Source organism: Embiotoca jacksoni, unplaced genomic scaffold (genome assembly GCF_022577435.1).
Source record: "Embiotoca jacksoni isolate LCO1_2020_lvr unplaced genomic scaffold, fEmbJac1.0.p SCAF_4, whole genome shotgun sequence".
NCBI classification, from domain to species: domain Eukaryota; kingdom Metazoa; phylum Chordata; class Actinopteri; family Embiotocidae; genus Embiotoca; species Embiotoca jacksoni.
The window spans coordinates 630777-647095 of NW_027185392.1; the positions used below are offsets into that span (position 1 = coordinate 630777).

The 16319-nt window shown below is 42.5% G+C and overlaps 1 protein-coding gene across 1 annotated transcript; it reads right to left on the reverse strand.

Annotated features, from left to right (window-relative positions):
• Positions 1–146: 146 nt before the first annotated feature.
• On the reverse strand, positions 147–7900 carry sp6 (Sp6 transcription factor). The gene is made up of 2 exons (XM_069167436.1): positions 7878–7900; positions 147–3771 (listed from the first exon to the last, which is right to left on the reverse strand). The coding sequence occupies exon 2, from the start codon at positions 3647–3649 to the stop codon at positions 2723–2725; it is 927 nt and encodes a 308-aa protein (XP_069023537.1). The 5' UTR covers positions 3650–3771; positions 7878–7900; the 3' UTR covers positions 147–2722.
• Positions 7901–16319: the final 8419 nt, after the last annotated feature.

The window sequence follows — 16319 nt, forward strand, 5'->3', positions numbered from 1 at the left end:
TTACTACTACTACTACTATCAACACCACCTATACTACTACTACCAATAATAACAATAGTAACAATCATATTTTTCTGGTCCATAACTTTTTGAATGCTTTTATTTTGTGTGCACAAATATCAAATCTGTTTCCTAAAAATAAAAGTCAAACGTGGATACAGCATATATATAGTTTTATTTAATAAAGGACAAAAATAGATTAAATACAAGTTATTACACCATGATATTTAACTTATTAAAAGTTTTTCAACTTGTTTTATTACATACTCCACAGCTAAAACATTTACTACAGCAATCAATTTAAACACTTGTCAATAAAAGGAAATGTCATAAGGCTATCTATAAGAACATCAACAAACAATAATAATAATAATAGTCAATACACAATAATTGACTAAAGTTTAAGCACTGTCTTCCGTTTTTTATCTTCTATACATAAATACAGCAATTGGGAGCCTGCAATAATGTAAGCTCTCTAATATACAATAATCTGCCTAGCGTCTGTGATGGTTTACACGCATCCTAATAGTGTCGCTCGCACTGCTGCTACAGAACTATTGAGCATACAGTATTGATTATGAAAGTTAACTATCCAAAAACAAGTAACCTAAACAACTTCTGCTGCTCGAGTTGCATTCATGACAGATGTTCGTTTTTAATGATTTGTCGGTGAACGTGGAAAAATTGCCGCTTCAGACGTACCACCAGCTCCTAATAAATTGTGTTGGGAGATGAACTCTTCGCACATGCTTTGTTTTGAAAATTGGGGCAAGATCCCACATGCGAATGATGATATCCGGAGGATGTTAATGTTGTATTTATAGGACAAGCTCATATAGGCTGATATGAAGCTATTTTGGCCGTCGGCATCTTGCCAGTTCGTTTGGGAGCCATGAGTGACCGTATTTGTGGAGGAGTGAGCGGTGCACCTATTGCAGAAACCTAAAAGGACCACAGGCTTGTCAATCAAACAGACACGCCCTCTTTTTGAGGCTTATTTTCTAATTAATGACGGGATTTTTTTATTTTTTTCAGATGGGCCGCCAGAAAATTAATAAGAAGGAGCGACTTTAGCGAATGATACCATAATAACTCGCGGAAAAACATTTCTTGACTTTGTATTTCATGAGCGAAGTTGAATGGGAGTCTATGGAGCCGGAGCATTTTCAAAACCGACCTCTAGTGGCCCTCGGTGGCATTGCATCTTAAGGCACTTCTGCATTGGCCTCATTTTCCAGACCCAGAAGCTACGAACACTTATATATACAGTTCATGGTTCCAGCTCATTATTACGTCGCTCTGTTCAGGTTTAGGTGAATATTAATTCATTTTTGGCCACTCGGGGGCAGCAGACTAAACAGTTAACATGACATATTGTGACATGTCAGCAGACAATCGCCTAATTACACATCTAACAGACCGTATTTGCAGACTTTTTTGGTCCAATATTCAGCCTCCTTTTCCATCCGTTTTGGTCTCCACCAGCGTATTAGGTAAATATCAAATTTTAAAGCTGCTGCTAAATGCTAATTGGCTCGGCGCTAGCGTTGTCTGTTTGGTCTTTGACGCCGGGAACCGAGCCTGTAGCGGGTTTAACAGAAAGTTGGGTGCTGAAAACGACTTAAAGTCGAGGGGCCAGAAAACCAAAAAACTAAAAGATGCTAAAAAAAAACAAAAAAAACCCGAAAACAGCTGTGTGGAGTTGTAAAGCTCTGTGGATTCATCACTAAAAGTGACCTCTTTCACATTTTACGCAGTCATTTGATCCATTTTGACCATAAAATTGTTCTTAAGTGTGGCTTTAAACCTTGGGACTTCCGGCTCTGGATTAAACGAAGCGTTGTATCTGCGGAGTTTATGTTGTCGTCCAATGTCGTCGCTTTCGTTAGCACATCCCGGCAGAACCCGGGACTCATTTAACCGGGGAGCATTTCCTGTCCACGTTCTTACCTCCGTCCTCTGCGGCTCCAGTTCGTTGCGATTTTGTCCGTTTCAACGTTTTCACGTCACCGTAGTGGCTCTTAGTTTTGTCGTGTTCCACCTTGAACACCTGTTCACATTCTCCTGTTGTGTGATCACTGTCATTAATAAGGTAAATACGTTATATTTACCATTATATTAAATTATATTGTATTAGTTTATGTTATATTAGTTTATATTATATTAATTTCTACTATATTAAATCGACATAATTTTGTTGCATCACAGCAGGCTGCCATAGCACAAAATTACAGTTTAACAACACACAGTTTCATGCTCTGTACTGTCACCCATCCATTATGACTTTAAAAAGACAAACTGCTGTAATATCTTCTAGTTGGCTACACAGACGCAGTGACAGTCTGAAATTAAACCGCTCATCTCTTCCAGTTTTGCTTGATTTCATTGTAAACAAGTTACAGTCCACTTTCTGATGAACTCGTCCCAGTGTCCTGGTCTACTTGTAGCTCTAGCAGCTCCTGCAGTCGCCTCCTTTCCCTTCTAGTACTCACAGAGGAAAGTTTCATGCACAGAATCACTATAACTCCTGTTTTTCTGGGAGCCGTAACATCACGATTATCACCGATTCACAGGGCCGTGTATTTTGTTCCATCCGGCTTTCATCTGTAAAAGTCTGTCCAAACCTTTCTTCTACTCTCTATTCTAAAACTATCATGACCTCTGTGTTCGAGAGGGAACCGGGGCGGTAAAACCTTCAGAAACCTTCTGAAGGGTGGTGAAGTTAGCCGGACTGCCCCGTGACGCCGGAGGCGGAGGCGTCTGACTCACATTTCAGCTTCAGCGGCGGCTCCGAGCTGTCGGCCGCCGACACGTTGGAGGGCGGTTGCGGAGCCGTCGGCGCGTCGAAGCCCTTCTCCAGCCTGCCGTCTCCGTTCGCCCGCTCCTCCCCGTGTCCCGGCGGCGACTCGTGCGTGCGCATGTGCTTGGTCAGGTGGTCGTTGCGCATGAACACTCGGGGGCACAGCGCGCAGCTGAACTTCTTGGCGCCGGTGTGCGTCTGTAGGTGGCGCTGCAGTTCATCGGAGCGCGTGAACCTCTTGCCGCAGAAGAGCCAGTTGCAGACGAACGGCCGGTCGCCGCTGTGCCATCGCAGGTGGGCCTTCAGGTGGGAGGTCTTGGCGTAGGCCTTGCCGCAGCCGGGGATGTGGCAGTTGTGCATGTGCTTCGTCCGGCCGTCGTCGGCGCTCTGGCCCATCTGCTCGGCGTGGACGCAGTTGGGGCAGCGGCACACGGCCTGGCCGGCGCCCCTGGAGGAGGAGCGCCGCTGCGGTTTGGGGCGAGCGGACACGGACGTCTCCTGAGGTTCCTCCAAGGAGAACGTTTCCTGCTGCAGCATTTCGGGCGCCAACGACTCCATCTTGAAGCCGTCCTGGGGGAAGAGGTGGGACGAGTGCGAGGCCGGGGCGTGCTGAGCCGGCGGCAGCGTGCACAGCTGAGGGTCGGAGCCGTACGGCCCCAAAGAGGTCTGCAGCCCCATGGAGCTCCCCGGACTCACCGACGGTAAGCCCACACCCTGCCCCGTCTGCAGGTCGATCCAGCTGCCCGGCTGCACGTCCCTGTGAAGGTCCCACCACGACGGGATGTTCATGTCTTCTGAGCTGCCACTAGGTGGTGCTGTCCGTAGCCAGGGCTCGTACGGGTGGGCCATGAGAGCAGCTGGTGCAGGTGCAAGACTGTGGATGAGGTCAGCCGCTCCGAGTGTTGATCAGTGTCTTCTGGGTAACAACCGAGGAGATTACCACATGGTGGGAGGATGATGCAGTAAAAAACCTGCAGAGAGAAACAACGGACAAACTGTTACCTCACGAACTCAGTCTTTTCTCACATTTTCTCACATTTTTCCTTCTCGAGTGAAAATCTTGTAACTTTTTTTTTAGGCTTTGAAATTACTCGACTTCAGCTGGTCTCGTGTTCGGGCCCAAATCCTCCCGTCTACAACATTTTAGATAAACCAACCGCCGAGCACACCTCCCTCATCGCCATGGATATCGCAGTTCTCACGCTGCGTGGCCGTGGAGACGGAGGGAAGGGGGGTAGACAGACGTGTCCAGGCAGAGGCCTGCCGCACGCATCCGCTGCCAGGTACTTCCCATGGAAGACGGTCAAAGACGAGCGCAAAGAAAACAACATCCTCGGCCGTGCGCAGAGGCAGCGTCGGGGACGGGGCGGGGACGGGGGACGGGGGACGGGGGGGACGGCGGGGGTAGAGAGAGGGAGGGACGAGAGCGAAGGGGAGTGTTGACAGGGGAGCATTTTGGTAAAGTAAGAAGTTCCAGGGAGGTATGGCTCCGGGCCAAAGTCTATTTGTACGTCTCTGAGGTTTGTGGAGATGAAACCTGGCAGACAGAAGAACCAGTTCTTTTTTCTTTTTTTTTTTTTTTTTTTTTTTGTGAATCACACATGATTTACAACAACAGCCCTGCAGGCATGTTACAAAAGGGGAGAGCTGTAAAAAAAAAAACCGCCCTGCCTCTTACACACCGGCGGCAGAAAGCATCAACAGTTGCACACAGATGGCATTCAGGAAGCCTGAGAATGGGAGTCCAACCATAACACGGGAACAATTACTTTATGGATATAATTATGGGCGCACGCTCCCAAAGCGGCATCCTGTCCCCAGCACGCTCCAGGAATGTACACTCGCCCGCCATGACGCGGGCGAGCCGGCGCGGGGGGGGGGGGGGGGGGGGGGGGGGGGGCTCCGATTTTCAGGTGACACGAAACTTGTTAAAGTCGAACGAGGCTGTGGAAATTTTACGGCGAGAAGCTACCGGCCTCTAAGACTGGCGCTCGGCTCCAAACAGGTCCAACAAAGTCTTGTTGACGTCCAGCAAACAAACAAAACAAAAAAAACGCCGACGTCGACAATTATCTTTACGGCAGGAAACTGTAAAGCAGTCTGAGGCTTTACGGAGGCCCGTATCTCAGTCTCGAGATCCGATAACCCGACCCGCGCGAGACTGTCCAGGAAGAAGAAGTCGACCTACAAACCCGTCCGACAGCCGGGACAGGAAGCTGGTGCGCGAGGTTCAGCGACTTCACAGACTGACAGTGAAGGATCTCCTCGGTAGATTCCAATTTGTTGAGTCAATACAGCTCAAACCGAGAGGATTACACTTCCTCCTCAAATGTTGATTCGAAGCCGCTCGGAGATGCTCCCTAGACCCCAATGAAATCGTAAAGCAATTAGTTCGGAATTCCCTAATGAAAGGTCCGGTGTTAAAGGTCAAGCTGATTTATTTCACGTCGGCCCGCAGCCAGAAAAAAAACCCTGTCTGCTCTGTAATTTTTTGAGAATGCGACTCAGACGCATGGCGGGATGGTCCCCCTCCTCCCCGCCGACGCTCTTACTGACAGAACCGTAAACAAACCGAGACAGCATCCTTCTCCTCCTCCTCCTCCTCCTCCTCCTCCGCTCGCCCAAAAGTGCTGGGAGCGCTCCGAGCTCCTCGGGGAAACAGCTGGCATGGTGGGGGGAGGAGGAGGAGGAGGAGGAGGATGGTACAGAGCAATGACAGCACTCTGGTCATAAAACCTGCCCGACCAAGACCCAGCACAGCCCCCGGTTTACAAGTCTGAGAAGGAGGCCCGACGAAGGGGCGACGAGGAGGGAACGTCTCAAAACTTCGTCTCTCTACCGGTGCTTGATTTATATGAGCGCGCTCCTCCTGAGTTTGAGCTACATTCTTCTTTTAATCCTCTAAATATTTGGGATTTGAAAACCCGAGAAGTTAAGTTTAAGATTTTAAGTCGGTTTTCTTCAGGAATCTACAGGTCCAATTGAATTTTCAGTCTGTCGTCCTTTCTCATCCCAGATGTAAATGGTTGTCTTTTCTGTGGACACTTCAGAAAGACCAGTTTGGGTCAAACGGCACTAACGAGTAGTTTGTGTTGACCTGCTCGGGGGTGGGAGGGGGGGGGGGGGGTACCAGGCGGCTGGAGATGAGCAGGTGTAACGTGATGAACTTTAAACTCATTTCCCTCCGAATCTAATTGTTTATGTAAACTTTGTGCAAAAACATGTTAAAACAAACATTTAAAAAAACAATTTCAAAAAATCCTGATGCTGATTTTGAAACCATTTACACACCCGAGTGGAGGATTAAATTTGAGCTCGAGAGGTTTGGCTAATCTCTGCTAATCTGCTCCTCTGTGATGAGGTGGATAGTTTAGATACGGATGACAGCTTCACATCCGGAGTGATTTAAGAGTTCGGTGTGACACTGATTTATACGCAGCTCCATAAAATTCATGTTTTAATCGAACGTACACAGCAGTCCTGGAGACAAACGCTTTAGGCGCAAGGCAGCAGAAATGCGAACATGAAGAGTTTTCAGACGCCGTTCGAGGAGCGACAACCGGGCTGCAGTTCTGAGTCTCTTCAGTCACACGCTGTCTTTTCAGCAGAAACTCCTCTGGACCAAGTTTTATTTGTGGTTTTAAGTTTGAATGGACAAACAGGTTAAATATCAGCCGTGCAGACAGTTTTTTCACGCGACTGAATCTTTAGAAAAGCAGCTTCTGGTCTCCTGGTCTGTAAAAACATCAAAATGTAACCGTCAAGACACAAACATACTGTGTCGGAAAGTTACTGAGAACATTTATTTCAATGCTTAAGTACAATTTTCATTGACTTTCTTCCATTTTATGCATCTTTTGTACTTTTACGTATAAAAAAAAGCAGTGTATAAAATATAAAGCACTGTTGTACAGTAAATTACCCAACAGTAGATAAAATACCTTTAACTAACACCACGTACATCATTTAAAACGTTAAAATACCACTTACATTAATAAAAATTCAATAATATGACAGACCGTTCTTTGTGTTGATGCTTTGGTTTTTGCGAGTTTAGGTTCATTTTGTTGCTAATTGTTCTTCTTGTGTAAAATTTGAGTACTGTGTTGTACGGCTACTTTTAGTGGAGGAAAAAAACGTCATTTAAAATACCGTTTCTGAGTAAAACTCATCCCTATACAAAATGATTTAATAAAAACTGGAGTTGCAGATTAGTGTGAAAATAGTTATATTAATGGGTGTTATCATTTTAAAAAAAAATTTTTTTTTTAAAGTGTAATAACAGTTTGCCCTTAATACACAAATAATCTTTGAATTTTAATTTGAAATCTTCTTCCATTTGAATTTACTGCATTAAATCTTCAATTTCTCTCCATTTTTTACTGAATGTCGGATTGTACGTACTTCGGGACATTAAATAATCATAGCTTTCCACTTTATATGTAATTTTTATAGAAAAAGATAAGACATTAAAACTGAATATAAAACGTTCACACCAGATAGTTTTTGATTTTATTTCCCTCAAATTTGTTCAGTGAAATATAATTTAAACAAATATTTAAAGATAGAAAATCTGCTTAATTATCTATAATTAAGGAAATAAACATTACAGCATCACATTGAAACTCCCCATGTCACACGTGCAGTTTATTTTCCACTGCAAAAAAAAAAATTTTCATTTTGATGTTTTTATAACAGAAAACGGTGCTGTTACACTCTTATACTGCATCTACATTCATCTTTTATTTACTACGTGACTTAACCGGAACTTTTTTTGACCCAATCAGAGCTTCAAACAGAACAATAAGTGAAAATATTCCAGTTAACTCCCCGGTTTTGTCCATTTTTAGTATCTTGTCTCCACGTTGAAGCAGTTTTAGCGCGTGATGAGTTTACTGAAGCTTTTTTTTTTTTCTTTTGTCTCCTTTTATGTTTTGAATTTTCTCACAGAAATCTGTCGCTCTCCGTAGCTGACAGGAAGTCTTTACACTTTAATTTATGATTGATAAAGTGTGTTTCCGGTGATAAAGATAACATAAAGAGATACGGGAACAGAAAATGCAAACTCCGGAGTTACCTGTCCGTCCTTGGAGCTGCTGCTGCTGCTGCTGCTTGCTGCTGTTTTCTCTCTGAGATAAAAAAACAAAAAAACAAAAACAAAAACAACAACTCTTGTCTCGGTTCAGCTCTGCTTCTTCTTCCCTCCGTCGGAACATGCGCTCAGAAAAAAATGATAATAATACCAATAATAATATTAAAATCCTCATCATATCTCTGATGTGAGTTTCTCCATCGCGGACGCTCCCAGGTGTGAGGCGATGTCGGCGTTTTGGCCACACAGGTAAGCGGCGTCCTCAGCAGTGACAAACTTTATGATAGGCTGTGCGTCTTGAGGATCCGCAGCTCCGCAGGCTCCGCCCCCTCTACACCACCACCACCACCACCCCCCCCCCCCTCCTCCACCTTTGAAGATGCGTCCTCCTCGGCTAGAGGTGAGGAAATGGCTCGCTTTGGGAAAACACCGATCAGAGGGACAGACTGCTGGAGGAACAGTCAAGAAAATTTTAAAGTGTATAAAATTACATGACATAACCCAGAGTAGTATTTTCATTTCATGACTTCTTCGCAACAATTCAGAGGAATATATTGTAGTTTTTTTTTATTACTTAAGATAATGAGTTACAGATGAATCTGATCAACAGGCACGTCAACTGGCTCCAAATCAGTTCGAGTAAAAATACTACAGGGGACACAGTAAGGCATCAGCAATTATATTTTAATGTAGATTTAGGGGATCTGTTCTTCTTCTTCTTCTTCTTCTTCTTTTCATATAACCCAGCCTACATAGGCCTTTTTAAAATGTTGTATTGAGACTGGTGTTCAATATGCAATATAAAGATGATTCATCTAGCACAGACACCATCTTCCCATAGCACTTGTAAGAAAAAAAAAAAAACGCTTTGAAGTAAAGAGGGAGAAAAATCTTTCTGGCTCGACAAATTTTTACTTTTCTACTTATATTACTTATATTCTACTTAATTTTGCTGACGATTGCGAACTTTCCAGAATCCGAATTTTAACAGAAATAAATAAACAGGTATACAGCTTGAATGTACATAAATATATATACAGTGTATGATTTTTACTATCCTTTGCACCCCAGTGATTCCCAAACTGTTTCAAATTCAAATGTCAAAACTAGATTATAATATTTCACTTTCTGTCACTCCTCCGTCTTCCCAGCTGCAGTGCAGACGTCTGTTTCTTCTGTGTAAAGTCTAATTTGAATACTAGAAAGAACTAGAAGAAAATCGGAAATCAGCTTTGAGGCAAATGGACTCTTTAGGAAATAGATAAATTGAACAAAATCAGCAAATTAAACAACAAATATTAGTCAACACAACTTAAAAAGGAAAACAATTATCCAGCATGGAAACAATAATTTGACCCAAAAAAAATACTAAGAGTCACCTAATTTATTACCAAGTCATGTTTATTTCAGCACTCGCTGCGCAATGTTTTTTTTTTTTTTGCTGCCACTAAGTCACTTTATACTATTTTTTAAACACTGAACTCCTGTTCTTGATTAGTTATGATTAATGACTCTTTCTGCATGTATGTGTTCTCTCTTTTATTTACCTTTATGTATTGGGTTTTTTTTAAATGATCTTTTTATGTTGCAAGCTTGTCTTTGTAAAGATCGATGTAGCCTTTCTTAAATCTTTCCACTCACCTGTAGACAACCTACTGTTTCTATTATCGGCTCCATATAAATATGTCTCTGATAATCATGTTTGTGTTCAGCTTCGTTGTCCTCGTTTCGTATGTTCATGTGTTTTCCCTCCTGAACACGGTTGTGTTGAGGTAGAGTTAAATTCCCTTTAATGCGTAATGAATACTTTTAAAATTAGGATTCAAGTCAATCAAAATTATAGTAATAACATACGGCCTTTTCATGGGCTTTTATTGCACCCGACTCTTCACATGCTTTCGAGGAAACATAGTTCATATTTAGACAGCAAATCCAACTGAAAACACCTGTTAGACATCATTTTCCAAACTGCAAACAATTTGACACCCGACGGAAATATATAAACGTGAATCGTAGTGATGTTGAGGAAAAAGTTGCATCCACCTGTGAGTGTCTGCAGCCTGTGAATCAGATCCTGTGATTGCAGACACTCCTGAGAGGTTTGTCAAGTTAAAGCAGAAATAATATTCAAAACCTCCCAAATAAACAGCTCGTTCTGTGTTTGCACCAGTTCAGCTTATATCGACAGAAAAAAACAGTCTGTGTTTAATACGACGATCAAAACTCCTCTATATTTGTCCTAAATGTTGAATTTCTTGCAACACGTCAAACTGTAACGGACGGCAGTCGCCTCGAATGTTCATCACTCGTTTAATAGATTTTAGCAGCTTTTTTTTTTTCCTTTGAGGTCCTTTTTTCTTTTTCTTTTTCTTTTTTTTTTGATTTAGTCTCCTGGCTGAGTTAATTCCTTTCCTGTCACGGCATGTCGGTGGAGCGGCTTCAAATCAACTGACAAACACAGACCACAGACAGGCCGGCGGGAAGTCACTTCCTACCCGCTCTGCTCCTCTTTCTCTGAAACAGCACTTTTTTTTTTTTTTTACCAAATGTGCTGAGTTTGAGCCGATTGCGTGACGCTTCATGTGAATGGAAATATTGACGATATCGTGATTCGCCATGCGGCTCGAGGGATCTAAAGAGTGATCGGGAAACGTTGACCGGACGATTTAACGAAGTCGAATTCAAATTAATACGAGTTCGTATCTCACACACGCACACACACAGGAGCTCGGGCCACTGAACCGAAGACCACACACCTCGTCTAAATGCTGTTTACCGACGTCTTTAAATAGTCCGACATATTTCCTCGCGAATACAACGCAGCACAATCAGAAAGAAAACTGCTTAATAACATTTAATTACAGTGGCATCTCAAGCTGGGGGGGAGGGGGGGAGGGCGCTTACAAATTCTCCTAATGATTTAAACGTGTTTAGATAGCTTGTTTGACCGTTTTTGTTTTTTTAAATTTCTGTCGCTGTTTACGTTTCCTTTCTTCTTCTCCTTTTTTCTGTTTTGTTTATGACTTTGTGCCGTGTGTACATGAAAATGTTTGTGGTTCACAGGGAAAGAGTGCTGACGTCTACTTTTGTCAGAATCCCTTTGAACTTCAGTGACGTTCTGTGTGACTGTGTGACCTTTGACCTTTACGTGTTAAAAGTGTAGTTGTCTTCAGACCAAACCCCAACCAGCTCCTGCCGGCTACTTCTCACTAAATGTTATAAGTATATGAGTTATAAGACCAAAATATAATATAATACAGGGTGCGTGCTTTAATATTCAATATTGGAAACTACAGAAATGTAAGCAGAAACGTTTGACCTTTACTTGAAGCTGTTGTAAGACACTTAAAAAAAAAAAAAATCACCAAAGTAAGATTTTGTAATTTTAACACTGTGAATTACTATGCAGCTGATATGGAGCATTATAGGACTGAAATATGGCAAAAATAAAATAAAATAATTGAATTTATATGCAGCAAATTTAAACGCAATATATACGTTGACCAAAGTTCTGCACAACTTCAAACATAATTTAAACAGAGCATATAAAATGTAAAACAAATAAAAGACAAATATTAAATGAAATTAAAAAGTCATATTAAACCAAAACAACACTCAAAGAAATTAAAGAATACAAAATATTCAGGGATTACTGAAGTGAGTGAAGGTTAAGAATATTTCATTTTTCAAGAATAATATTCCATTTCTATAAATACATTGTGCTGAAATATGTTTATTTAATTCTTTGCTGAGAGTGTCTGAACAATGATTATGAAGCTAACCTTCATACCGCTGCAGTTACATCAGAATAAAATACTTTTAAAGGTCTTAACAGATAGATTCAAACAGAAGGAAGAAGCTTTGTCCGAAAAGTTTCAGCGTGCAAAAAAAAAAAAAAAAATCAAGTTGAACCTCACAAAGTGTCGTCATACAGTTTGAAACGAAGCGGAAACCAACAGTGACATCACACGGTGGTTTGTGAACAGACTTTATGAAGCCTGGAGTTGATTATTTTGTCCGTCGCCATCTTGTTATAACCACCGTGAAACTAATAAGAAGGAGCGACTTTAGCTAACGACACCAAATTGACTTGTGGAAAAAAATGTGTTGCCTTTGTATTTCATGAGAGAAGTTGAATGGGAGTCTATGGAGCCGGAGCATTTTCAGAGCCGACCTCTAGTGGCCCTCTGTGGTATTGCAGTTTAAGGCGCTTCTGAATCAGCCTCATTTTTCCTCATGGACGCTACGTCCACTTTTATAAACAGTTTATGGTTCCAGCACATTATTAAGTCGCTGTGTTCAGGTTTAGGTGAATATTAATTCATTTTTGGCCACTTGGGGGCAGCAGACTAAACAGTTAACATGACATATTGCGACACGTTCGCAAACAATCGCCTAATTACACATCTAACAGACCGTATTTGCAGACTTCTTTTTTGGTCCAATATTCAGCCTATTTTTATATCCGTTTTGGTCTCCACCAGCGTATTAGGTAAATATCAAGTTTTAAAGCTGCTGCTAAATGCTAAATGCTAAAAAAAAAACAAGTAGACCTGAGTGGAGATGTAAAGCTGGGTGATAAATCTCTGTGGATTCACCAAGAAAAGTGACTATGTCTATTATTTAAACAAATGTGATAGGATGTTAATAAGTTAGCTTTAGAAGTGCAGGTGGATTTAATTTAATCTCCACTATACTCTGCTAATCTGGCAAACCCGGTTTAGAGTCAGGAATTTGGAGGCAGTTACCCAACACCTCCTGAATCCAGCTTCATATTACACACAGATATCCATGAGGTGTCTTTCTTCTGACTTTTGGAGAAAAAAAACCCCACAAAAATAATTCTTGATAGCTGTAAAAGCTGCTGACTTGGTATCTTTCATGCTTGACGCACCCTCAGCTGACTATATCCTTGCTTGTTAGCATCTTTTGTATTTTTAATTACAGTAATTAGAGGGGAACAAGTTTTCGGAGCTTTTTTTTTTCTTGAATTCCCCCGAAGGTCGAAGTAGTTTACAGCCGTCTGAATTCTTGAGATCACGGTTTTTGTGTGTGCTGAGTTTATTTCTGTGGGACCTTCCTTTTTTTTTTTTTTTTTTTTCTTAAAGACACGTGTTTTGTATACAAGCTTTCCCACCACGTGAAAGCTGGTTCTGATTCTGGTTCTCTGGGCCTGGCCTAGTGGCTGGATTGACTTTCCTCCTTAGTCCCACGGGAACCCACACCGGTGTCCCAGACAAATCCTCCTGCCAACAGGGCGGCCTCCAGAGAGCTAGGCCGGTTAAAGCCCCACTTCCCCTCCACAGGCAGCCAAAAAAAAACAAAAAAAAAACGAGCAAAGTAAACAGTAAGCACCTAGTAGTCAACTTCCTTATCCTTGTTAATTATTCAAAATCCCGGCCCACAGTTGTCTTCTGAGTCACCTTTTTTTTTTTTTTTTCCTTTTCTTTTTTCTCATGCAGGCACTCACTCACTCACCACACTGCCCCCCACCTCCGCCCCCCTCCTCTCCTCCTGCCTCCCCTTTCAACTTCAAACCCAGTCATTTCTTCGAGCTGAGCTTTGATTGTACCAAACACCTGTATTTTTCGAGGAGAGACTTCCTCGCGAGCCCCCGCCTCCCATCTTTGATTGTTAAACAGCAGTGGCGCCGTCATTACAGTCTGTGCGACTGATGCCGCCCAGCTTCCCCTCCCATCTTCCAACCTCTGCCTTTTAACCGGAACTTTAATTGCTCAGAGAAAATTCATTTTATCTAATTTTCGAAACCCCCCTTCTGTCCCTTTCCTTTTTTCTTTCTTTCTTTTTTTTTTTTTTTTTTGTGTGCGTGTGTGGGTTTTAAAACTTGAAATTGCCTTGCTGGATTTATCGGATGAAGTAGAAGATTATCACAGATTTCCTAACAGCTGTAAATGCAACAACAACAACAAAAAAAAGTGCTCATATAGAAACTTTTTTTAATTTCTGGTAGCCACATGGACACAGACTCCCAATATTTTTTTAAAATTATTTTTTTTAAATTATTTTTTTCCTTGGCTCCCCAGTAATCCTCCAGGAAGATAAACAGACAGACATACACACCTTTTGCAACAGTAATACCATGCTTTATTAGACAGCCTCCTCTGCTGCCATCCTGTCTCCCACCCCTCCCCTCAGATTAATATCCTCTGGGCTTCTCACCAGCTGTTTCCGTCCCTTAACACCCCTCATCTTTCTACCGGCCGGCCCTCCGCTTCACATGGCAGGGCTCACAAAACTGGGCCCACAACGCCTGCGTGTCTCCCGGGACAGGTCCGAGGCTTTAGCGCTGATTGTGTGTGTGTGTGTGTGTGTGTGTGTGTGTGTGTGTGTGTGTGTGTGTGTGTGTGTGTGTGTGTGTGTGTGTGCGTGCGCGTGTGCGTGCGTTCACAAAGGTGAGCCGAAAAAAAAAACTCGAAACGCATCCCGGTGTCCAGACGTTGATGAGTTGATGAAATCTTTGAGCCTGCGTGGTTTACACCGTCTTATTTGCACCCACTTGAAGAAGCTCAGACCCAGACGGATGTAATTTCATACTCTTATCAGAGTTATAAATATCTAGCTGAAGGTTCAGCTGAAACAGATGTTAAATTTCAAGCAAAAAAAAAAAAAAAAAAAAGGTTTAAAAAAAACAAAACAAAAAAAACCCCCCGACCAGATTGAGTTTTGTTTTTGTCTGTGCCTGATTGAATCTGTGTCCTAAATCATTTTTTATCACCTCATCACTCATCAGAACTGTTTGTTGTCAGGGCGGTTTGATGTATAGGTGTATTTACAAGCTTTGTTTTTCACTGGTCTGGTTAGTTTCACTCTGTCCCTGCTTGTTGCTGCACCCCCATATGTGTGTGTATGTGTGTGTGTGTGTGTGTGTGTGTGTGTGTGTGTGTGTGTATTTGTGTACTATATACGTGTGCGAGGTCTTGCCTGGGTGTGTCTGCCTTTTTGGCTCAGGTGAGTGTTTACTTCTCGTGGTGTTTTGTGCGTGTGGGCAGACAGGATGTGCGGTGCTTGTCAGCACGCTCCTGGGAGATGAAAGGCCGGAGAAGGGAGTGGAAGTGGCCGACTTGACTTTCAGGTAACAGGTTGTCTTTTCAGAAATTTCTCAACAATTCCGTCCGGTCGCCTTCCAGCATTCCTCGTGAGCCACGAGGGAAAACGCCACTCACCACCGCGCCGCTTCGACACATCGCTCAACACCTCCTCCCAATGTGGCACAAGTGAGCACCAAGTGAGGGTCCAGGTGTTGCATCTCCAAACACAACCTTTTCGGAGCGGCTACGTCAGCGCTCCTTTGCTTCCTATATATATGTGCTGCTCACCTGTTATTAGACTGCACCAGCAGATCTAATTGCATCACCAAAACTTTATAGATGCAACGTGAGTCAGTTTTGAGAATGGGATTGTTAGAGGTATGCATATTGATTGTTGACACAACAATAGTGTGGTTAGGAAATTGGAAATGAGATCATGGAGAATGACGTAAGTCGCTGTAATGCAGTTGGGCAGGTCCACCTTATTACTTTGAGCAAGTGACCTTATCAATGTTGCTAACATAATGTTCAGTGAGTGAGCTGCATTATCAGTTTAAACAGTCACTTGTTGTGATATCTAGCTGTGGTGTTTTTCTGCCTCTATCTCAATGCAGTGACAGCATTTTAAGTTCAAGTCAAATCGATTTTTTTTTTTTTTTGTAGCCACTTGGGGGCAGTATCACGGCAACACGTGAAATAGACATGCTGGGCCCACTAGAGTGAAACGTGAAATAGCCACGCTTTGGCCTGCCCAGGCGTGACAGTTACACGTTTTGGAAGCGTGACACTTACATGCACGTAAATTTCATGCGAGGCGGGAGCAACCCGGTATCACAGCTAAACGTGAAATAGACACGCTTTGGCCTGCCTAGGCGTAACATTTACATGTTTAGCAGAACGTCACTCAGCAGTTTCCAGCAAGCTCTTACAGCATTCACACTGCTTTTCTTTTCTGCATTTTTTTTTTAAAGTAAACAAGTCAACATATACATAAGAATTAAACGGCACTCCACCCATTTTACATTTGTCAGTTTTATTCATGTTTGCATCCATCCGAAAAGGATGCAACTGCTGCAAACCTAGAGCAGCAAAAGTTCACTCAGCAGTTTCCAGCAAGCTCTTGCAGCATTCACACTGCATTTTTCTTCATGGAAATGCGCAGAGGTTCAAACAACACAAGACAACACATTAATAAAATAACATCAAGTTAAAATATAGAATTAAGCAAACCGTATTTTTAAAGGCTCAGTAATGGATTAGTTCCTACATTACCCATAGTGCACCTGACGACATCAGGAGGGTTTATTTATTTTGGAAAGTTTCTTCCAAAGTTAACAGTTTTACAGGCTGAGAGCTGGTAAAATGAGTGCAGTGCTCC

Coding starts and splice junctions, on each gene's coding strand:
- sp6 (XM_069167436.1), bottom strand. CDS start 3,649: ATGGCCCACCCGTACGAGCCCTGGCTACGGACAGCACCACCTAGTGGC.